The sequence below is a fragment of the Neospora caninum genome, chromosome VI (genome assembly GCF_000208865.1).
Source record: "Neospora caninum Liverpool complete genome, chromosome VI".
In the NCBI taxonomy this organism is placed as follows: Eukaryota; Apicomplexa; class Conoidasida; order Eucoccidiorida; family Sarcocystidae; genus Neospora; species Neospora caninum.
This window is the reverse complement of record NC_018392.1, coordinates 1393717-1417277: the sequence shown is the minus strand read 5'-3', so window position 1 is coordinate 1417277 and position 23561 is coordinate 1393717. Positions and strand designations below refer to the sequence as shown.

At 55.9% G+C, this 23561-nt stretch overlaps 5 protein-coding genes across 5 annotated transcripts; 1 reads left to right on the top strand and 4 right to left on the bottom strand.

Annotated features, from left to right (window-relative positions):
- Window positions 1-1632: 1632 nt before the first annotated feature.
- On the bottom strand, window positions 1633-2826 carry NCLIV_017160 (conserved hypothetical protein; the record flags this gene model as incomplete). Its single annotated transcript, XM_003881908.1, has 1 exon — window positions 1633-2826. The coding sequence occupies one exon, from the start codon at window positions 2824-2826 to the stop codon at window positions 1633-1635; it is 1194 nt and encodes a 397-aa protein (XP_003881957.1).
- A 3040-nt stretch (window positions 2827-5866) lies between these two features.
- NCLIV_017150 (conserved hypothetical protein) lies at window positions 5867-10021 on the bottom strand (the record flags this gene model as incomplete). The annotated part of the gene is made up of 2 exons (XM_003881907.1): window positions 5867-7449; window positions 8530-10021. 2 exons carry the CDS (start codon window positions 10019-10021, stop codon window positions 5867-5869), a joined length of 3075 nt encoding a protein of 1024 aa, XP_003881956.1.
- Window positions 10022-14220: 4199 nt separating this feature from the next.
- On the bottom strand, window positions 14221-14784 carry NCLIV_017140 (hypothetical protein; the record flags this gene model as incomplete). The annotated part of the gene is made up of 1 exon (XM_003881906.1): window positions 14221-14784. The coding sequence occupies one exon, from the start codon at window positions 14782-14784 to the stop codon at window positions 14221-14223; it is 564 nt and encodes a 187-aa protein (XP_003881955.1).
- A 2773-nt stretch (window positions 14785-17557) lies between these two features.
- Window positions 17558-18283, top strand: NCLIV_017130 (conserved hypothetical protein; the record flags this gene model as incomplete). Its single annotated transcript, XM_003881905.1, has 1 exon — window positions 17558-18283. The coding sequence occupies one exon, from the start codon at window positions 17558-17560 to the stop codon at window positions 18281-18283; it is 726 nt and encodes a 241-aa protein (XP_003881954.1).
- A 1474-nt stretch (window positions 18284-19757) lies between these two features.
- NCLIV_0171 (K+ channel tetramerisation domain-containing protein) lies at window positions 19758-22709 on the bottom strand (the record flags this gene model as incomplete). The annotated part of the gene is made up of 1 exon (XM_003881904.1): window positions 19758-22709. The coding sequence occupies one exon, from the start codon at window positions 22707-22709 to the stop codon at window positions 19758-19760; it is 2952 nt and encodes a 983-aa protein (XP_003881953.1).
- Between the last annotated feature and the right edge of the window lie 852 nt (window positions 22710-23561).

The following is a 23561-nucleotide window of genomic DNA, read 5'->3' as shown; positions in this document are numbered from 1 at the left end:
GGGGACTTGACGCAATTCCTTAGAGACAACCTGAAATCTCACCTTAACAAAGCCTCTTTCCGCGTCGAGGGCGTACAAGGCTCGAAGTTCGTGGCGGTCTCCCGGGCCTTTCAACAGTATTACAAAGACCCGACAGTCTGCCCACAGGTCCTTGAAACAGGCGATCACACGTTCACGTCTTGGCCGGTTTACTTCCCCTGAAGACAGTCCCCAGAAGTTTACCACGCCGCCGTCTTTGAAGACACGCAGAGCTCGGCGACTCAGCCATTCACATGCCCGAAAAAACTCACAAACAAGCAACACACACCGCCCCAGCGTTCTGCTCTACATACTGGCGTGGAGCCGTCACTCACTCCCACTGTTTCCCAGCCTGTCACTTCGTCCCTGCTGGCCAGCACTGAGACGGAACACTTCACTAGTCCGAAGCACGATCAATCGGTCTGTGGTCATTTCTTTAAAGTAAAAAATTGAAGCACTGGTAGAGAGGGGCTGAAGCGGCAAGGACGAACGCTGGGCGTCAGATGTGGGGGAGAAGGTAGATCGAACTTGCCCACCGGTAGGAGAGCCAAGATGTCCGTCTACGTTATCTCATCGCGTTGCGTAAGTTGACACACGCCGCAGGACACAGGCTGCAGCGCGGCCGGTCAGTTTTCGCGTAATTGACTGCGTCTGAGATAAGCGTAAACGAACGTTTGCCCACTGATATGAATGGACCAGAACAAAAAGCCAAGCCCGTAAAATACTGTAGAAGCATGGAACCCGATAGCGAAACGGATTGCAAACTAAGCGACAGGCATTGTCTCACCGGCAAGACAAGCATGTTGGAGAGCGTTGAGAATGACTGCTCGGTTAGATGCGCAGCCAAAGGACCTCATGAGGCGGTGTGGTGGACGCTTGTTGGATCTCCCTGGTGAAAACGGACTACGGTACGGGACTTCGAAATCTCCCAGGTCTCCGGTCCTCTCATGGCATGTCCAGGCAGCACAGGATTCGAGGCAGTCCGGCGTCGAGACGTCGCAAGGTGACGTAGGTGATTCGACAACCAAGGCTCCACGTGACTCTCCATACCGACGGGACAGGTAGTTGGTGAAATCTTGCTGCCGCCTTGCTCGCAGTTTTCTGAGGGGACAGACGCCATGAGGGAGACAAAATCTACTGCAACACAGAAATAAAGTCGGCGCCTCCCGAAATGTTAGGTAACAGAAGACGGGGGTGCTCAAGACGAATACTACAGCGCTGTTCGCCTCCGGCCTGCCAGGTAAACTAGTTGGTTCGTACATTTCAGACTCTGGAAAACCATCCCCGACACCGAAAGAGGAGGCGTTCCGGTTCCACACAGATGGCCAGAACCCGGACTACATGAATGCATCGTGGCCCGGACACGCATGCAAGAATGTTCCACCTTTCCTCACGCGGAGATCTCTTGGAACTGGCGACTTATTCTCTGCCTGCTTGTCCCGCGCGCGCTGACGCCGGCTGAGACGAGGCTCCACACAGTCCCTTTGGCAGTCTGTGACAGGGCCCAAGACCGTCGGCGCGCACCTACAACGTCGTCTCCTTAGAGCGCTCTACGCTCAGCACCTTTTCTTTTCCTCCTGTCTACCCCGCAGCCGAGGTCTCCTGGAAGGGTCCTTACTGTTTTGCTTGTGTGGCGGTCTCCCGCATGTCAATCTCGAGAACCGTGTTCGCCGACTGCGTGCGCCCCTTTCCGAGCGCGTCCACGTTGCCCTCGCTCGCGGGCCCTGTCTCGCCGTCTCCGTCTGTAGACTGGGCGTTGGACCTCCATTCTTCCAGCTGTTTTCCGCTCTGCAGCTCCACCGTCGCGCGGGGAGGTCTTGCTCCGGCCTCTGAGCCCCCAGCCCCGTCGCTCGCTGCGTCGGCCCAGGAAAGAGTTGTTGCCTCGAACTCAAAAGACGAGCGACTCCTAGCTGACGGCGAAATGGCTCGGTCGCAACACCAACTCGGGTTGTGGGATGCCTGGAGAGCGCGTCCGAACGCCATGTCCTGTTGACAGTCCACGGCGGCGTTCTTGGCCCGTAGCTGACTTTCTTCATCGACGAGAGTACTCTTCAACTCCAGGGAAGCTTCTCGTAGGCTGCACAGAGGCCTTGGTCTCGGAGAAGCCGGTAACGCCTTCCTCTGTTGGGTCTTGGCCGCTTTCCTTCTGCCCGTTTTCGTGCCCGACCATTCGGACCACGAGGCCATACTCCGTGACGCTCTCTCGTCGGCGACGGCAGCGAAATCGTCTGAGGCGTCGTCGCTGTGGACGAGCTGTGAAGAACGCCGCACTCGTTCTTGGCTCTTTCGTTTCCTCACGCTTGCCTGCACTCGTGCTCGCATACTCCGCACCGGATAGTCTCCAGGCTCGGGGCGTGGAGGCGGTTCCTTGGTTGCCTCGCGAAGGCCTCTCAGAACGACCTCCGTGGACAACCGTTCTTCGGCGCCCGAGACACGCGAGCTTTGCGTCGACCAGTCGGACTCGGTCAAAGCGTCGCCGCCGCCTTCCTCGTGCAAACTGGAAGCGATCCCTCCTGGCGGATGCACGTGCACGTGTTCGTGTTCAAAGCCCGTATGAACCTCCACGCCCTTTTTCGCGTGATGTGAGCGATTTGAACGAACGGACCGGCGGTTGGCGTCTCGCGCCTCCAAGTCCACTCGAGGTGCGTTGCGACATGGAATCCTCGCATCATAAGTGTCCCTCTCGGCGTGAGATGAATCGCCTGCGTCATTCGGTGTGTCTATTGCCTGGGGGCTGGATGCATTCGCGTGCAAAGGTGATTTCTCTCTCTCCGTAGGCGACACTCTGAAGGCGTTTGGTCTACCCATGGCCTGGGAGGAGCGCGCGTCCTCAGCGAGACTGTCTGGGGTAGATACACATCGTGAAGGCTGTTTTCGCCGTTTGAGGCTTTCTTCTGCATTCACAGTCGACCCCCGCGAGCCGGACGAGGTTTGCGACCCTGCAGTTTGCTTCCGTGACGCGCTGACGGCGTCTGGTCGGCAACTCCCACATAGGGCTCTAGCTTCAGTCCCTACTGTTCGAGTAAGGCTGTTTGGCTGGAAGTGACTCCGATTCTCTGGAACGTTCTTCCCTTCACGACGCGGCCTCCAGTCCGCGGGCTCATGGGAAAGGTGTCGTCGACACTGTTCAGTCGAGAGCCCTCCCGGAAGTGTTCTGCTGTCCCGGTTGACGATCCTAGGCGAGCGGTTGACCAGTTTACCGAGCCCGCCATGCATTCGAATGTCAGCCGAATATCCGCCCAAGGCTGAAGGCTCCTGGGTCTTCTGTCGGCGACGGGGGGTTCCGAAACCTCCAGCTGGTTTCCTTGCATCACAAGACTGAGTTTTCCTCAGGATGTCGCTTTCCGCGGATCGGGTCCGTCGTTTCGAAGGATCAGACACCTTGTCAGCCCTACAGAGGCAGGAAAGGTTGGACTGCGCAGCCCCGGATTCTTCGAGACGACTCTGGCCAGTCTTCTCCAAGGTTGACATCCACCCCGCGCCTTTCGGGATGACCTGTGGTCTCGGCCCTGCGGATTTCCCGGCTGTCTGACCTGAGGCCTGCCGCTCCTCTGTTCGAGGACAGGAACTGCATGCGTGACTGTGCCTGGATTTCTCCTCACGCGGACTCGACCACTGATCTCTCGCTTCACCTTGCGCTAGGTCGGCCGCTAAGCCTGCTTTCCACTTCCCATCGGCCAAGTCGGGGGACTTGCGCCGCGCAAGCCTCTGTGTGCCCCGACCCCTGGAGGCGCCTCGCAGTGACGACACCCTCTCGGAACACGCGCCTGTCGAGAGGACCAGTCTCTCTTCTAGGTAGCGGGACTCCAGTCTCTGCGCACTGTCCCAGCTGTGAGACATTTCCGTACACACGCTTGGTTCCCTGGGATCTGATGTTGTACTCGCTGTCGAGATGCTGCCTTCGGGAAGAAATCGAAATTCCGCTGAACACGAAAGTGGCAACGCGAAATGGACAGGCGTGCTCCACTGTGATGCCTCCAAGAGGACCGGCGTTCAGGGCCAAGGGGAACGAAAACGTTCCCCGACCATGCGGCATTTCATTTCTGCTGAACGGTCCCTCCACCGAATAGGAAACGCTTAGGTGAAGTTGCTTCAGCTACGGTTCGCTGGGAAGAGTTTCCTCTTACCTTTCCTCTCGTTTGGACGGGGCGGTCTCGACGACCGTCTACACCCCTTGACTCGCTTCTCTCCTGGTCCCCACCGAACCATCTCTTGCCGCTGTGCAGTCGCCGAGAACACCTGGATGGATGGTGTGTCTCCCTGTTCGGCGTTTCGCCGAACAGACACGCTGTCACGAGGACGCATTCTTTGCGGAAGAGCCTCACGCAGCCTTCCTCGGTTGGCTTCTCGAGGACCGGGGGCAATCGGCATAGACCGAACTCTCCTTACGGTCCTCGCAGTGCTTCTCCTCTGTGAGGAGGGCCTACTTAGATCGTGCTCTTGCGATTTCGTCCGAGTTTCTCCCAACGCCCAGGTTGCCGCCCGAGCAAGCGGCACTGGCCGATCCCGTTCCCCGCGGTCTTGTCGCTCGCGCGAATCCAACAGCGCGTCTTGGTCTCTTTGGGCACCACCGCGAGCGAAAGGTCTGCGCTCTACTTTGACTGGACTTTCGAAGAAAATCGGCCTTCCACAGCCTTTCGCGTCAGTCCCGTCGGTCGGCGTGGCAACGCGTCTTAAAGCCCGCGTCGGCGTATGCATGCACACCGCAGGCACCGAAAAGCAAACCTCTTCTCTGGAAAAACGATCATGGCAACAACCAGAACTGTGCACGCTAGCTCCGCCGTCGCGTTCCGTACAAGTTGTTGCCTGCTCGGCATCTCCGTTTAGAGGAGAGGACAGGTCAAAAGCGGGCTTCCTGCATCTCTTCTGCGGGGTTTCAACGTCAGGTTCCATGAGTTTTATCAGCATCTCCTGGACCTCCTTTAGCTCGAGGCTCAGATGGTGACGACTTAAGGAGGCGGCTGAGGAAGCTAGCGAGGCGGCGTCGAGTCCCCGGTGATCGAGTACAGCCCGGGGGTTGGCAGTCTCTAGCGGATTTGACGAATCGATCAAACTTGAAGACTTGTCCAGGGACATGCCCATCGTTTCTTGCCTGATTTGGTGAAGCACGAGGGACGACACAGGACACGGACGCGTCCTAGGCGTGCCCTAACACCTTACAGACTGACGTGGCCTTCCCGTACACTTGCGTTCTTGCAGTACAAACTAAAACTGGCATCTGCCTCAGAGCGGGGACTCCTCAGGCACTCCCACGCGCGGGAGCGCTCAGAAAAGGTGTATGCCTTCTGTTTTTCGCCTTCGCCCTCAATTAGGTCAACAACGACAAACGGGATACACAGGCCAAAACCTGTTCCTCCACAGCGCGCGCCTCGGCGACACGGTACACAGGATAACATTGGCGCATGACTGTGGCAGCCCTGCCTTTTGCGCAGTGTGCTTGAGGCACGTGTCTCTGGTTTTGCGAGCGACAGAGGCTGTCTCTTAAGTCGAGGAGATGCCAAAAACCAAAGATTTTACCTGGACACATTTTCGGGGGACAAGGGAGAGTCCTGGGCCGGGTGTGTGCGCCCTTCGATCCTCTGGATTGCCTGGTTGAGGGTGCTAATGATTTGCTTGCAAGTTTCGTTACTCTGTGGCGCGTCTGTAGAATGCCCAAACAAAGTAGCCGCTTTTATCAGGCAGCCCTTTTTGCGACGTACCAACAGGGAAGAACATGATGGAGGGCATCAATCTGTTACTGATGTTTGAGGTTCAGTGGCGTTTACGCTTTAAACTGCTCCCACGTGGTCCTGACACTCTTACAAATACCCTGAAGAGACACCTGTTAAGTCCCGTGTACAGCGGACAGTCATCGACATGCTGATACGTGCGGTTCGGGCAAGGAAAACGTAGCATCGGGCGGCGAATTTCCGGGGACTCGTGAGATTCCCCCATTTCCTGTCCTTGGCCATACTGGAGATTCGCCTCGTGTGAATGATTTCCTAGTGAGAGCGTGCCCCATCTCACCAGATTGATGACATGTGGCGGCTGCTTCAAGAACCTCTCGAGTTGTCGGAGTTAAGGCCGAGTGCGCTTCCAATGGCCGCTGAACCCCATCAGTGGCGGATGTCTCCATCCGGCTCCCTGCAGCTGGGGTGTTTCCTCCGTTTCCACGATGAGCACTCGAAGGGATCCTTTCCCGTTCCATGGCCGAGGCTCGGGATAAGATCTGCTGGACGTCAAGTGGAACGTCGACAACGTGGGAGGAAGCGAAGGCGTCTTGCGGAGTTATCCGCTGTGCCGGAGGGACTGTGGCGCTTCCTGCTACAGAAAAGGTGCCGTGGCGGTCGTGTTCCGTAGGCTCTGTAGGCCTGGGGGAGGCGCCTGTGGCCATAGGTCCGCGGGAAACTGGGGAAGTTCCGGTGGCAGCGTCGTTCAGGACTGTGCCGTTCAGGACTGTGCGCAGATCGCGTGCCGACCGCCGGGGATTCTTGGACTGCTGGAAGGAACAGCTGGGCCCGAAGGCCGAATCAGCAGTGTGCTGAAGTAGACTGTCTTTTTCTGCAGGAGATCGACACAAAGTCGACGGCCTGTTCAGCGGCTCCCTCTTTTGATCCACGAGCACCGGCGGGACACTCGGTATCGGCGAGCAAGCGCTCTCACGCAGTTTAACGAGGGGATCGTCCCTGCTGCAGCTTGGTGCGCCCGCGGCCATCACTTCCCTGCTTGACGGCGAGACTTGACTGGAGACGTCGTGTTTTTCACGTTGCCCACAATGCGGGGGGGTCCTGGGATTTGCCTGGCCAGCAGCCTGAGTCGATTCTCGATGACTGTTCACGGTGGGAGAGTCTTCCGACTGCTGGACACAGCGCTTGCGTTCGGACGTGCTGTCGCCGCAGGCGCTTGTCCAGGGGGAACAAGTGGAGACTCTGAGCCCAGCGACAGACTCCGCGTTTGATCGGGCCGAGGAAGTATGGTTCGCTGGTTCCTGGCCGAGGAAAGCCGTGCCAGAAATTCTGGGCACGCAACGGCGGCAGCGGGCACGCCCGTCGTAGCGTGGGTCCTGCTCAAACCGCAGTCCCCATCCCGGCCTCTGCCAGGGTCTGGAGACTCCGACAGGGCTGTGGCGGAAGGCTGCCAAGGGTTCCCCCGTGTTTTGCGGAGCTGACGGATCTGCATAAAACGGACACTTGAGGGGGTGGCATGCCTCATGCGCAGCCCGCTCACCTCTAGGCTGGACCCAAGCTTTTTCTGAGCTGCAGTGCCGAGACGGGTTGTCTCTATCAAGATCCCGGATCCCATCGGCGTCGCCCAGCGGCGTCTCGTGCGCTTGCCAGTGGCCGTCAGGAGGAAGTCCAGAAGCTGCCGAAGAAGTTTCTGACCAGCATTCTGCGCATGCGTGTGGCGATGCGCGTGATCTCTCTTCGCAGCCAAAAGGACGTGTGCTGTATGCTGAGCAGGTCCACATCTGTGCCGGAGCACGGAAACCGACTCCGTGCCGGCTCTCGCTGTTTTCCTCATTCCGCCAACGCGGGGCAGTCTCCGCGAATCTGGACCTCACTGCACGTGGCTGAGTCCACGTTTCCGACCGCGACGAACTGCGAACCTCTTTCCGTCCCTCTCCTGCGTCACTGGTCGGCCCAACAGTCAACGGTAGTGAAGGGAGTCGACGCGCGTAGTCGCGTGGAGCCTCTCTGGGACATCCCTGCAGCGCAGAGTCGGCGCGAGGGGTTTCGAACTCTGCAAAACGGCGCTGGCGGACCTCTTGACTGTCACTGTACCCACGCGGGTAAGCGGGACACCGCTGACCGGATGCGGCGGACTCCCCGGCAACGCTATGCAAGAAGTCTCCCCTGTGACAACACCCGTCGCCTTGTGCGGCATCACTGCTCCCCCCTGGTGAGCAAGGCTGGACCCACGCCACATTTTCAAAGGCGCTGCTGCGCCTCGCCGCGCTCGAGACGAATCCGTCTGCACAGATCAGGGGATGGAGCCGAGGGTCGGCGTGAGGCCTTTGCTGGCTGCCGTAGAGCAATGGGCGACGGAAGGGATCGAATATCGCACCACGAATAGTGTCTGGGTTCTCGGTAAGCTTTCCGCCTTCGGACGAAGCTGGGGCGGATAGTCCACGACCCCTGGGAACTTGTCGATCTTCCTCTACGTTGTGGAGCACCTCTGCTGCGCAGTGCCGCACGAAAATGCATCCAGGGAGCTCGGAGTGTCTCGCAGCAACCAACAGATATCCGCAAATGCACGGCGAATTTGAAAATTCGATGCCAATACACACCTGTTCAGGTAGGGTCGGCACGCGACAGAAAAGGTGCGCACGCCAAATATGGTGCGATCGCGACTCACGGAGAACGTGAACAGTGCTTTCGGCTTCAGGTTCAACTGTTGAGTGTCGCTTAAAGTGTCGCTGCCTATGATGTATGAGACAACGCGCAGTGTTACTTGCCCAATGTGATGAGGTTCACTAAGTCTGTATTTCCTTGTCACCGGGCTCTCCATCTCACGAAAGCTGGGACAACTTACCCGGTAGTCGGGGAGCTGTGTCGCTGCAGTGAGGAACCTCTCTCAAACCATCGGGAACTGTATACGGAAATACTCTGAAGATCCCCGGTCCTTTCCTGGTATCCGGACCGGGGAGACGAAGCCGCTCAGACTCAACACCTTTGAAGGCCCACGCGGCACGCGGGTAGCTGTCTCTATCTCTTTTGGAGTTCCGGGGGCTTTTCAAATTCGCCAGTGTCATTCTGGTTTTGGTCGAATCGCCTCCAATATCACGTTTGTCTTGACGCCCACCTGCCACTTCCTCTCCCACTTCCTGTCGCGATTCCAGTTTTCGCGAAGGATATGGTAGGAAATCGGTTTGCGAGAATTTGTCAGTGGGTAGGGAGGTAGCCGGATACGAATCGGCTTCTGACGAGTCCGCTTGACTGAACTTGGCTACACGCCGTGTAACGCTCTCAAAATCCTCAGCATCCTTTTGAGGCGTTCGTTCAACCGAATGCTCGACTGAAAGCGGGAAGACTGAAAATTCAGTTTTTAGAGCAATTTCTCCAAGTCCTTTCAATCTCCGATCTGTCTGCTCCACCATGTCCTCCAGAACAGAAATGTCTTGATGCAAACGAATCAAGTTTTTCTCATTCGTCTGCTGCTGTCCCGTTATTTTTGGTTCGACTGCCAAATCCGACGTCTTGTCTTCTCTGAAATAACTGCCCACAAACACCTCTGAGTGCAGGGAAAGCGGAGCATCTCCGTTTCCGTCGACTACGCTTTGTGCTCTAGCAAGAAACTTATCGATGTCGAACTCCGGAGTTAAGGCGGAGTCTTCAGTAGAGGAAGAAAACGGATTACTCGAGCACATGCGTGGCTTGACGAAACGAAGTCCTTCAAACCCATCAGTACTCGTTGGCGGTGAGTCAGAGGCGCTATCCGGAGTTACAGGAAACTCACCCGCTTCACCTATGCATCCCTCAAGTGCGGCGACCAGCGGCGACGGCGACTGGAGGAGAGAACAAAGAGGATCATTATCTCTCCGTTCGCCCCTAGCAAAGCTGAAGCACTCGCTTCGGTCATTCTTGTCAATACATGGTGTAGTCCGAACGCCGTTGATTCTTGTGGACAAGCGAGAAAGCGAAAGAGCACTGTCCAAATCCTCGTCGTTCCCACAGGGCCGCGCCACCCCACCGGTTTCAATGGTGTCACCGTCTGATGTTTCCGTTGTGAATGTTGCAGTTGCCCCGTGCGCAGCTTGTCGTCGCTCCGGGCTGTTTGCTGGAGAATAAGAATTTTCGGTTCTCGATCCACCAGTAGAGAGTGCTCTGCCCTCCAGTCCACGTACGTGAACCAGGCCCAAACCAGTCCCAAATGTAGCAGGACAGCTGCCCTCTGCAACGCTGCTGTCTCCTTCAGAATCGAGTGACCGATCCCGACAGTAAAACTGGAAACGGGTAGACCTCTCCGCCGGACGCCCCATGCGGCCGAAGGGCTTCTCGCCATGCAGCGGGTTTGGTGGTGTCATCTGAGGGAACTGTCCCCGATTGCTGCGAGAGAGGCTTCTTTAGGTGGCCTTTGAACTGGTCCGGATAAAGTAAGCGACCAGAAATCAGGGATATGCTTGTCTGTTAGTGGCGTACACCGTTTCTGTTTGTCATCGGCAGGATTCCTCTACTTTGAGTTACAGGCAATTTCAACACTTTGTACAGTGCAAGGAGGGCGTGCATTGCTAACCCCTAGCGAAGACGAATGCTAAAACCGTTAGGTAGAGAAACCCCTAATTGTACCTCAAGATAACCCATTGACTGACGAGAAAAGGAAATGTTACGGGAGTTCCTGGACCTGCCAAACCGTTTGAACAACTCGACCTGACCTTTGACGCCATACAAAAAGGTCCATTGGTTTTTCCGTGATGACGGCGGAGACATGCATTTCCTCCCCGTGGAACTTCCTTATCAGTGGATCGTATGGTCTACCGTCTCCATCTGGTTGTAAAGCGCGTTGCCGCAAGCGCGATGCAAAATCACGTGTGAGAGAAGACCGACCGGCCTCGGGAACGTTCCAAGTCCGACTGCCGACACAGGTCAGGCATTTCCGAGATTTTGTTGACGGGCGGATCGGGTTGTTCCCCCTTTTTCCCTGACATGTCGCTTGTTGTCTTTTTTGCATCACAGCCGAGATTTTAGGATGAGGACTACGACACTACAGCTGAAAAGATGTGTTGTAGTTCGTCGGTTAAGAGGCTTTTGTCGGGACAGTTTACTTTGCGGTGCCTCGAACGAAGGCCAGCGGGCACGCCTCAACACACCGGAAAGATCAGCCGGGCCCCTCATCCGTACAAGACACGCGAGATGCTTCGGAGTGCTTGACACAAAGAATGAAGTTTCAAGTGGATGCGGTTTTTTCGGTTAGTTCCGTGGTGGAGCTATGGGATGCTTACACACCGACACTGTACCAGATCCCCGAATGCTGTTGGAATCCCGCTATATTCAACACGACACAAAGGGAAACGGTACGATCCACAGCATCCCCCGGAATGAGGGGCCCCTCTGGTGGCCTGCCACTGTGTTGAAGCCGTCGATGTGAAGCCACTCCAACTCGAGTCTCTTGTGCAGAGATGAAAGTGGCAACGACCACGGAAGCGTCATCGAAGCCTCGCCGTCTCTAACTCTTGTGCTCTCCGGTAAGTGGTCAAAATTGTCGATGCCTCAGCTGCACATCGACGCAAACGGGTGAGTCAGTTGCTGCAACCTGACAGGCTTGGGTGGGAACTACTGAGGAACCACAGAGGATAGTTACAGGAGCCTCCGAGCCATTTGCTTTAGGGCAGGAGGTCGGATGTCCCATCCTCCTACGTGAACTGTGAAGTAGTTCACACAATCTTTCGGCAATGCCGTTCGCGTACGCTCCCGCCTCGGTAGATCATCACGCTCGATCAAACGGGCTAACGGCGAAAAAAATGTATTCGGTGATGCGGTGACGCGTACAAGAGGACGCTGTATTGGCTGGCGTGTTTGCTTACAGGCAACCTTAATCGCGTGCAAAGGCGAACAGGATCCAGCAGTGTGCTGGCGGCGCCTTGAACCCATACTCGCGAGATACCCTTTCGCGAGTAACGGAATTGACACAGGGTCTCAGCCAACTAACGAGACAGTTGGGAGAGAAGTCCGGCGTTGAAATAGCGAAAATTGGCGCAAACAAACGCAGGAATAACGCCCTTTCACTCAGGACAAAACCTGTAAGTGTCCGAAAAAACGGAATCGCGAGACCAGTTGTTTAATCTGTGACCTCGGCGAAGGAGGGATTGAAGGGCCCATTCCTGACCATCTGCTCTGCACTCACAATGCCACCGCATCTTGCGCGGATGTCAATTCAAGCAACACCATGTTGCGGCGAAAAAGAGCCCTTTGTTCCGACCCGGGAAAACGAGTGCCGAAAGCCGTGATTCGCTGTTCGTCCCTACCACCTTTTTTCCATCGCCAGCTGCACTGCTACAGACGAAAGACTGTCGGCCTACCCCACTTAACACTCTGCTGCATTACATCGTTTTTGCTTTTTTTCTATTGCCTTGCTAGTTTGGTAAGCATCGAACCGCGCGCTCAGTGATCGCTGCTTCTGCGTGAGACAATCGCACCATTCGACTGACATGTCAGACTCCTGAGTTGTGGCTGTCGCATGGTCGAGACTAGAGTGACGGAAACGGTGACCCTAGAGATACAAAAGCCCCGTGAATCGACTCCTCCGCGCCCTAAAACCCGAGAAAATAACCGAGAAACGAATGGGGACAGGACTGCTCTCTCTGCATATCGGGTTTCGATGAGCGTTCGGAGCTCTATTGGACAATTCGGAAAGGCTACGCCACGGAATCGAATAGAAAGCTCTTCAGCAGAGACTCGCGCATACACGCTAGAGCTGAGTCGAATGGGAGAGCAGACCAGCTTTCCGCTGCGCACTAGGCTAGCGAAACACGCCATGGAGCCTCACAGCCGAAAACGGATAGTGACGCTCCACGCTTCGCAGGAGAGCTAAGAAACAGCGAGACCTCAGCCTGCCACCAGCCAGAGAGGGCCTCAGCCGTTAAGTAACAACGCCACCACATAAAACAAGTGGGTGCTCCATATTGGTAGCCTTCGCCGAAGGGATTACTCAGGAAACTAGAGCTTTCTGCGTCTTCCTGAAGATTCGTACGTTAGCCTCTGGATTCGCTATCCCCCTGTCAGTGCGGTCGAGCTGTCACACCGATATGCATAAGGCCTTTGCTGATAAATCTACTGTGCTCCAGGCTGCCTCCAAGGTGATGCCTAGATCTGCTACTCTTCACAGAAGTTTCTTTCTGTACAACACCGGCCTTCAGAAGCTGTAGTACGAAAGGCGGACATGCGTTGATGAGACACATTTCTGTCGTCTCTTTTCTCTCTTTTTTCTCCGAAAAAAGATTAAACTGTAAAATGTCTACCCATCGACTCCGAGAACTGAAAAAATAATCAAACTGACACATTACGCTAGACCGTGCCGCAAATGCGGTTTTCTCCATGCATTGACACACGGCTGGTAAAACTGCATCCCCTTCCAACATTTCCATTCCCGCTTTCATGTTCGACACCAGACAGATATCTACTCACTGCCCAGCTCTGCTTTTCTATTCTTCGTTAGAAATCTGCATCTGTTCGGAAGACCTTGTCTCCGAGACAAAGACGGGCATCACCGCCGGCTTCAGTCAACCCCAGGATTGGAGGAGGCTCTGGATCGTCATTAATGAGTGCTCGCCGCTGAGCCTCGTCACTTCGCTCCGGAATCTCACTCGGGGAGTAACTGCGAAAGCTGCCTTTGGCACTCGGGCTGCTAGCTCGGCTGCACGTTGGACTTCTTAACGAGGCGTCTAGTGGCATCTGAAAACACAAAAAACAGAAAGCTGCTTCGTGAACGGATCCGCAGGAGGTTGACCGACTCACGTCACAATTCAGCCCCTGTCCGGCACGTGGTCCTCGTAAGACGACACCAGCAATGACTCCGACAGGTACAGAGGAATCACCTGGATGCACATGCGCGCAAACGTTGGCTGAGCCCACCGCTTTTCCCGCTGATGTCTTACAAAATCCTTTGGCGGCCGAATGAGGGGAGGACTGGCTGGCGCCGCGCCCGGAATGCCTGTGCTGCACGGAACGAACGGAGTACGGACAGAAGGCGAATCCGCCTCGCTAACTCCGTCACCAGGGATGCGCCGAGACGTAAGTGGCGAAGAGACGGGCGAAAAACCAGACGACGGCGAGCCTTCTGCTCCACTCGCACTTTGGGCTGTGCCTCCTTGGGACCTGGCAAGGGAAGCAGAGAGACATGTGCGTTTCAGACGGAACAGACGTGGCAAAAAAGAAAAGTAAACGCACGGTGCCGCACAAATAGCAGAAGTAAATTGCGCGGTGGAGAAAGCGTGACACAAAAAAGCACAGCGGAGGCACCAAGGTCCAACAAAGAAGCCACAGCAGACACTGTGACGCCGTCATCCCCCGTTTCCCCACAGGTGCGTGTCCTCGCGACTTAGACCATCGACGCGAGTTCTTCGTGAGTGAAAACATACGGAATTCTATACCCCTCTACCTTGAAACTCTCAGTTCCAAGCGCGTCCATTCCCTCAATGCTGCCTGTGTACGGTGTACATACACCCTACCACCGTCAATGACGTAAAGAACCCCTTGTACGCTTCTTCGTGTGGAGTATTCGTTCTGCTCACTTATCTCGGGCGGTGACGATGCGGAGCGCACGGGCAGCATTCTCCAGTTCGATCTGCTCCAGGGCTCGGTCCACTTCTACAAGGAGGGGCTCGAGCGCAAAAAACTTCGCCTCGAGCCGAAGACCTTGGAGGAGGCTTTTCTCTTTCGGGCACAAAAGAACCCCGTCCCGCAAGAAATCCAAGACGTAGGTGAAACGGTCTCCATTTCGGTCAACAAAGATGGCCGTGTGCTCTCCGTGACCGCGAGATCCTCCTGGACTCGAGTCGCGCCACTCAGAAGACAGCAGAGCTGTGAAGTAACTATCTGGAACACTCAACAAAGTTTCAACGGTTGTCTCATGGATCTTTCCCCCCACATTTAACGCAACGCGATCCGTCGGCCGGCCTCGCCGTGCAGAAGCGCCTGTACCCGACGGTACACTAGTCTGTTGGAGTGACAGCCCGTTAGGCGATGGGCCAGTAGGTGGACCAAACGAAGAGGCGGGTGGCATTGGTAGAGAACCACGTGACAAGCGACGGGACGGAGACGACGGTGAAGGAAAAACAGATACGTCCGCCATGGACCACGTGTTCTTGGGACCTCTGCACCGCCTTTCCGAAGGGGCGGAAGGGGAGCATCCACGAAAAGAACGTACGGGTCCCGGACTTGACACCAGAGAGTGGTGAAACGTGGAATGGCGGGAAAACGGAGGCTAGACGAGTATCAAACTGGATGAGTAGACGAGTATCGAGCCGGATGAGTAGACGAGTATCGAGCCGGATAAGTAGACGAGTATCGAGCCGGATGAGTAGACGAGTATCGAGTCGGATGAGTAGACGAGTATCAAACCGGGTAAGTAGACGAGTATCGAGCCGGATGAGTACGGCGAGCACAGGGTGACCGGACAGCGCGTGCAGTTTTTACCTAGATGAAGAACACCCGGGGAAAGCTTCCGGTTTAAAAAAACGGACAGGCAGAGTCGCTTTCTGCGGACGACGTAGAAAACTGTAGAAAAACTAGACCAAAAAACGGTACAGGCGGCACCCACAAGGCGACGCAGGCTTCCCGCGTCAGAGGAGGCGACTCATCCAGACGAAAGCGAAGGAAAGCTCATCGTGGAAGCAGCTTAAAACTCCACAAGGGACACTTTTACACCTTTATCTATGTGTGCACAAGTGCATATACGACGGTCATACGCGTGTTGAGTGCGCCTAGATATACACGCCACAATCTGGGGTGCTTGGACGGACTCCGTCAGACCACGCGGATGAAAAAACACGCCCCAAAGCTCTCTCACCGTGGCATGATTTTCTCAAAGAAGTGAGTTTCCCTCTGGATGAAAGAGGGCTTCTGACGCCTCAGCAACCCCGGGGAACTGTCGCGGCCCGCTGTTTCGCATAAGGGAAAGTGTGCATTGGAATTTGACGTCCACCGGGGGAGTCAAACACCGAGTAGATATAGGAACTGCTGCAGAAAAATGTGAGTGTCACTGAGCCGCCGCTCGACGACGTTTCTTTGTTCCAGACCCACGAAAAGTGTACGCATCTGCTTCAGTCCATTTCAATGAAAACGAAGCACCATGTCAACCGGGGCAAATTTGTGGACGCAGTGGACTGGCAAGGGAACGCAGAACTCCAGAGCAGGGAAGGACGAACAACATCGCATCGAGAAAAAATCGATGAGAAGGGAAAAAGCGAGTGGTAAGAAGGACAAAAAAGTGCAAGGCGCTGAGAATGAACTGCGTCTTTTCTCGAAAGTTCAACGGGCTATGGCACTCCAGTCTTCGGCGGACAGAGTCAACGACCCACCTCGCACTGACACTGTGCTCTGTGTTTTACGGCTGTTTTGACACGCTCGGATTCCGATGCTGGCCTGGCCCCCCAAAAAATTCGAAAGAAAAACAAAAGACAGCGGCCACACGATTGCCATAATCCAACCTTCCCGTGGGATCTTGTCTCCTGGAAATTGCTGGCCACTAGCTAGGGTGCAAACTCGACGACAGAACGCGAAATTCAGGCGCAACGCAAGGCGCGCATAGAGAGAGGCCTGGAGATGCCTCGTGTATAGCCTGCTTTTTGTGGGAGACGTCTATTTCCCTCATGAGAGACTCGGCACGCGAAAAAGGGGCATTCCCCAGGACTGCTCCAAAGAAACCTTAGCATACACAGCACTTCACACTTTTTAGGTGAGGTCTTCAGCTGTTTGGGGATCGTCGTAGTTAAGCGTCGCGTAGCGGTTTCCCCCAAGATTCGGGCAGAGCGAGCAAGGCTACACAGGCAGACACCTCTGACAAGGTTACTTTGGATGGGACCTCGCCGGAATTTCCTCTACCGCTTTCAGCTAGAAGAATAACCTGCAACTAGAGTCAAAATGCCGGTTATTTCGTCAATTTATGACTCGTACTGATACAGAGAGCGTCGAAGCAGAAGTACCACAGTTCGCCTCTCACCATCGACGCAAAACCTTGCACTCTTGCAGCCGCCTATAAACACGGTCGGGGGTCGGCTAGCTCAGCGCGTCCTTTATCAGGCTGGCCTCTTTCGTGGCTTTCTGTGGCATGTCTTGTCGCGGGAGAAAAACTGCTTGATCTCCACATTTTCCGCGTGTTGTTCGTTGTCTTTGGAGACTCTGCATTTCCTTCAAATCTCAAACGTCCCTCGGCCCCTGCACTCTGCGTCGGAAAACGAGACACTCTGGCTGGTTTCAGAGCGTCTGTGGCCGTCATTTTCTGCAGATCTGAGCTCGTCATGCCCCACGCAGGTGTGGTCGCCTGCTCCATTCTAAGGGGATTTGAAATTTGCCGGAGGGCGGTTCGCGCTTGTCATGGAAACACTCTGCCCTCAACACCGCAGCTACGTCCCTGAGGTGGAACATCCGGCGCTAGTTGCTGTCTTCTGAGTAGGAGTATATGCCCAGCTGAACTGTTCATGACCAGAATCCAAGCGCAGAAGAAGACAACCCTTGGAGTGCTTCCCAATGACGGAGTCTCCCTTCAGTATTTCTGGCGTTCCCCCGCACACTTGTCTTGTGTACAGGCTTGGGGCTCGCTGACTTGTGCCTGACTATCAGGCATCCCGTCATTTTACAGTCATTTTTTCCTATCCATCATTACAGTCGTCGGCAACTCACCCTTCCACAGCCCTCTGCATGTCTTTCTTCTCTCCCTTTGCATTCGTTTTTTGTCGTCATCAAGCCTCCCTGGGTATATATGAGGTCTGTGTACACTGTGCACGATGTCGTAGCATGCTTCCAGCTAGTTCCTTGTCTTACACCCTCCTTTTACAGGAAATGACTGTTTCTTCCCGCTCTGTTGTCTCGCCTCCCTTTTCTGCTTTCTTTCTTTGCTCGAGCAAATGGCGCCGCTCACACCGCCCAGTGACCCCGAAGCTCCGGGCGACGAGGAACCCCTTCTCGGGAAATCTCGGAAGAAGTCAACATATCGCCAGTGTTGTTGGTGCCCTCTCGGTACAGCTGTGACCCTCTGGGCAGTTTTTTTGATCGCGTTCTCCGTTTTTCTTGTTTTCGATTTCAACATCCGCGGAGCCGCGTTCACGTCAGGAGCGGTTCTGGGGCTCATCACTGCGACGCTGCTGCTCTGTGCAGCGGGGCAGCAAAACGCTTTTATCGCTTTCGTCTCGTTCTACCTCCAGATTATGGTGTATGTCCTTTGGGCGCTTCAGATGGGCCTGGCGGCTGTTTCTCTCTGGAAGGTCACGCATCGACCAGCTTCGTCGCCAGGATCTGGGTATGAGAGTGCCGAATCACCCCGAGTTATTCTCAGTCAGTACGTGGTCATGGCCGACACTGTAACCGGCGAAGATGGTTCGAAGCCTGTCCAGGTCTACAGACAGGTGGAAGCCTCTTTTGCGGTATACGAGGCCACGTTCTGTGCCTTCTACGCAATGCAGTTGCTTCTTGCCCATTTCGTTTTGAGTATGCTGTGGAGTTTCTACCGGGTTCTTCAAGCAGGAGGCACAGGCTTTGAGAAGAAAACGGCGGAGGAGCTGGAAGAAGACGCCCTATCCGCCCAGTTCCCCTCCTTTGTCGAAGACACTCCACGGGACTCGCTGCCGGCGTAGAGGGAGGGAGAGAGGTCACGGAGCGGGAGACTGGAGCGCTCAAAGTTGGAGTTGCATTTTTTACATCACACCAAAAAAAGAGTTAAAAGCAGCTAGTCGCAACCCTGCTTAATCGTTGACGGTCTGAGGAAACACTGCAAGCTTTTCATATAGAGGGTACGTGACAGAGAAGTTTGACCTTGGTCTCGAGATACAGCCCCGGGCCCCCGGTCACGTTTACGGAATCCATTTTTCGAGTCGGTCGTAGCTTCCAGTTGTCGAGGATAGTCCAACCTGCTTGTGTATCCTACTTTCTTCCACATTTTGCTTGGCGTACCGGAGTCGATGCAGAATTTTAGATCCCGATTCAACAAATTTTTGCTCCAGTCTCTTTGCAATTCTTTACACAGTCTAGTGCCTGGGGCGACAAATTGACGTGCGCAGCCTCGACATACAGCACATCCCGGGGCAGAACAGTCCTAGGCCCATTCTACATGGGAGAAATGAGGGTGCGGCTTCCACTAGCGTGGGCTGAAATGCTGCAGTTGCTTTCCAAAGAGCAAGGAAAATCCTTGTTCAGACTCGAACCTTTCGTCCTCCCCAGGCAGGCGTGCTCCTGCACGATTTAAATTCGTGAGACTGCCCCTGAAATGTCCCTTCCAACCACGCCCCGAAGCTGTTGTGCGGCGGACGAGGCGACTCAGGTGCCTTCCGTCTTCGTACTCCAGTCGTCTCTGTTCACAGCCTACGGTGGACGTTGCTCTCGACCTGGTTCTGCCAAGAACGAGTCGACTTCTTCGGAAACCTGTGGTCCCAGTGTGCCGTGCTTGAGATGACAGGCACACGTTCAAAACGTCTCTCCCATTTCGTCGTGTTTCGATACACGAAACGCGGATACAAAGCCGCATCCGTCTGGACCTTTCTAGGCATATACACAGATGAGCATGCGTGCCTGCAGAGGCTCAAAACTGAAACCAATCCACTGCACACCAGGAGCGTCACCGCTGGAAGGTAAATTACGTACAAATAGATATTTTTTTTCCGTTGAAACAACTCCAATGAGCCGGCCACGGAACGGCTTTCCCCGAGCGTAAATAACGGACGAAACACTACCTGTAAATCGAGATATACCCACCCCTGCATTCCGAGCTCTGCATATGGGAAGACGTTTCCATGATGCACATGACACACCAACAGCCAAATAAAATGTGCACACCGTCTTGTGCCCCGCGTTGGCCATTCAGCACTAAAGGATTACCAAAAGGTCATCTCGTCTTGACTACATGTTAAGAGACTCGAAAGCTGCAACTCCGAATCCTGGTCAAAATTGTGGGCCAGACATTTGTACACCCCCCAACACGTACGTCGACGACTCGAGGCCATATATATATATATATATATATCTGCATGCGTGTATATATATGCGATGCCGACGCGTGTAGGAATGCACTGTTCAAGGTAGGCAAGGAAAGTTTGCAGCAGCTGGAGGAGGCCGCTACTCATTCTGCCGAAGGATCTGGTCTGTGTGCAGATACATCTGGAGGAGAAAATCGACTTGGGCGTCGAGGCAGACATTCTTGTCTCGTGCGCTGTCTCTCTGAGTTCTCGCTCGACTTTCTTCTGAGCGTTCCACAACAAAGCCAGAGTCCACATCGGTTTTCGCTGCATCGGAATTCCGTTTCGCGAGAGCCGCCCCTTCAGCTTCCGGCACCTCTTTGGCAGGTGTTTTCCTCGTGTCAATCGCTGCTTGGGGCTTCCCGGCGCATTCCCTGTCGATTCTGTCTGCATGCTTCGTGTCTTGTCGCATCACCTTTTCTCCAGCGCTCTCTCTGCTTGCGTTCGTTTCTTCCCCTGAGTCCGACCTGGATGGCACGTCCTCTTCTCTCGGATCTGTCCCTCTGCGGAGCCCGAGCAGTTGCCAGCGTCGACGGGTTTCCCGTGCTTGCTCGCGTTCTTCCCACGCGTGTCTCTCCGCGCGTGGTTCCTTCGGTTCGGAGTCGAACGCGGGGAGAGGGTCGTGCCCGCCCGCCGCCGCCTTCTCGACCTCGGCCCAGTATTCTTCCCGCAGCCGCTCCAAGACGACGCACGCGACGGCCAGCGGCTCTCTCAGGCACGTCGCCTGAGCACGTCTCTCCGTCGCTGGCGGAGAATGACCAGACGAAGAACAGAGACGACGAGGCCCAGAGCACGAGGCGGAAGAGTGAGAAAAAGGAGTCGGAGAAGAAGAGACACTTCCGGAGCAGGAAGCAGCGGAAGAAGGATCGAAGGCGCATGGGCAGAGAGAGCAAGGGGACTCCTCACCACTGAGGTCAGGCCTTCCCCAGGTGGACGACTCTCGTCTCGCGCGCACCGCTATCGATCCAAAATTCCGTTTCTTCGCGGAAGGCCCCGCCTCGACCGCAGCGTTTGCGACAGGCGTTCTTTCCGGTTCCTCAACACGTTGCCGCTGTCGCTTTTGTTTCTCTTCTTCACATCGACGGCCTCGCACATATTCGCCAGCAATGCGTCTCCACGCTTCTGCGCGTGCACGTCTTTCCAGGATGGCCAGGAGGCTTTGAGGCGTCAACGCTCGACTCTCAGGCCCACGCCCCACACGCCCTCTGAGCTTCTGGAGCAGAGAAGAGACAGACGGAGACAGCGGAGAACGAGGAAAAGGTGCCGCCTGTACCGCCTGGTCGAAGGAGAAGTGGAGCCGTTCGTCTTCTGGCTGGTAAGAATCACCGGTGCGGCGCGACGCAGGAGAACGCGACACAGACGGGGGCGGAGCGCACCGCGACGGGCACCGGCTCGCGGAACCCGGACAGCTGGAGCAGGAGCAGGCGTCAGAAACAGGGCAAGGCGAGGAGTGAATCTGGAACTCGGTGGTGCCTCGGGAACCTGCTCGCCTTACGCGAGTGTCCTGTCTCTGGGCGGAAAAGCGAAGGGACTGGAAACCCAAAATTTCGGCGAGATTTCGCCGAGCGGTGAGAGACACGAATGCAGGCCTTTCTCCAACAGGCTGTTTCAGCGGCGAAGACGGAGACGGGGGATCAGGACAGACTGAAAGAGAAGGGGACGAAGCTGGAGTCGAAGGCGAAGAGGAAGCGAGGCCTAGCATGAGGGTGCGGCGGTCGGCGTACGACTGGAAATAGCGACAAAGGTACTCCGAAACGCGAGGGAAAATGCGTTCTTCGCTCAGCACATCTTCCAGAGCTCGATCAAGATTACTCACGTTTCCAGATTGGGAACCGGGAAGAGAGACCGCAGCTGTGTGCCCGCTTTTCCCTCCAATCTGCTCGTCTTCGTCGTCGCCGAGTGGACACGTCTCTGCTTTCCGCGATACGCCTGGAAAGCTTACGGTTTCCGCTTCTGCGTCCCTTTCCCCGTTTGCTCTCGCCGTGTCTCCCTGGTCCTTTGCCTGGCTGTTCTTCTCTTTGGGGTCTTTGCTCGCTCGAGGAGCGCGTCCTTCGCCGGGGAATCCTTGAGGGAAATCGACCGGGCGGAGAAGCGCCGCCCAAGGCGTGCGTGAGGCTCTGAACAGAAGAGCGAGGGGCCGATGTTTAGGATGAAGGAGATGAAGCGGCATGCGTTCGAGGTCTCGGCGGACTGGGTTTTTCCGCGCATCTAGCGCCGCCTCAGGCTCGCTCTTGTCTCCTCGCCGTTCCTCCCCGAGCGTGCACGCATCGCGACTGGCAGACAAGTCTCCCGGACTGGATTCTTTCTCCTCGCGGAGCGTTTGGTGCGTTGCCAAAGACGTCACGCTTCGACCAGGAGGCAGAGGAGTCCGCGCACGAGTCGGGCGAGAGCTTAACGGGTGCGTTCCGGATTTCTGGCGCGACGGAGACGATGCACTGTGGGGGCCCGCGGGCTTCGCAGACTCCCCAGAGGGCGAAGAGAGCGACGAAGGGGACGCGAGCTCCTCACGCTCTCCCGTCGCACTCTCTGAAGAAAGCGTGCCTGCGAGGCACGTCGCTGACTCCTTCCCCGTCGCCCCGCTTTTCCCCTTCTTCGCCTTTCCGCCTGCCGCCTCCGCTCGCGCCGCGTTGGCGGCGTGCATGCACCGCGCGATCACAGCCAAGCGAAGGAGAGTCTGCAGGCGGTGAATGCGACTTCCTGAGCAGGAAGCCGAGCCTCTCTGCCTCAGCTCGCCGTAGTCGCTCTTTCCTTCTCCTGCCGAAGGACGGTCGGCATGGCGGTCTCGGCGCATGCGTGTGTGTGCGGCTGCCGCGCTGTCAGCCGAGAGGCCGTCCTGAACGCTTTCTGGGTGGACTTCGCGTTCTCTTCGCTGAGCGGGTGCACACATGGAACGGCTGGAGGCTGAACTCGGCCGAGCGCGAAGGAGAGGAAACGGATAGCGAGGACACAGCAACTCCAGCGGCGTCACTGGAGCGGCCCGAGAGGCGGCGTCGCCGGAACACGTCTGTGACGGAGGCGTTTTCGCTTCTTTTGGTGAGGCCTGGGGGGTCATCGTGGAGCCAAGAGAAAGAACGGAGACGAACGAGGAAACTTCAATTTTCACCCGCGAGACTGCACAGCGCGGGCGGCGCACCGTGCACGCGACACGCAAAGGTCGAGCGGTGAAGTCACATTTTTGGAAAAGTGGAGAGGTCCCAGACCCACCCGAAGAGGAAGGAGTTGCGGTTCGCGTTGAGATGCAGTTGAGGGCCTTGGAAGAAAGGACACAGTCTCTCCCTTCCCGGCATTTCTGCGATGTGTGTCACTCCTTTCTCGCCGTCCCTGCGCCTCGATGGCGCATGCGCATGCAGATGGTGTGTCAACAAGTCAAGCCACGGAAAGGCCGTCCTGTTTCGAGTATGAGGAACCGAAAACCAGCTCCACAGAACGACGACAGATCGCGCGGTGTTTAGTGGCCGCCTCCTGAAATTTCAGTGGTACGGACTGAACTGGTCCACCGTTAGAACGGTGTGCTCCCGAATGTACCGGTACAAACTGTAGACAAAGGCCTAGAAACGCGTGACTGTCTGAGCAACTGCGAAGGACAGGAACTCTCTCAGAATCCTCCCGAAAAAACTGTGGCCGCTAGGTTTCCAGAACACTCCTCGCATGCCCGGGTAACAGCCAGAAAGCGACTTCTCTTTCTCTGCGAACTTGTTTGGAAAGGAGAAAACTCGAATCCTCTCATTTCCTCTGCATTTCCATGGCGGTAAGGTGCGGCTCAACGGTGAATGTCGCCCCCAGAGAGCGCTCAACAGTAAGCCATACCGCCAGGGCGGGGAGTGCGCCAGGATGTGGTGTTGCCAGGAATTCGTTTTTTTCTGGCCTTCTTTTCTTCGCGTTGTGTTTGGTTCTAAATCGCTTC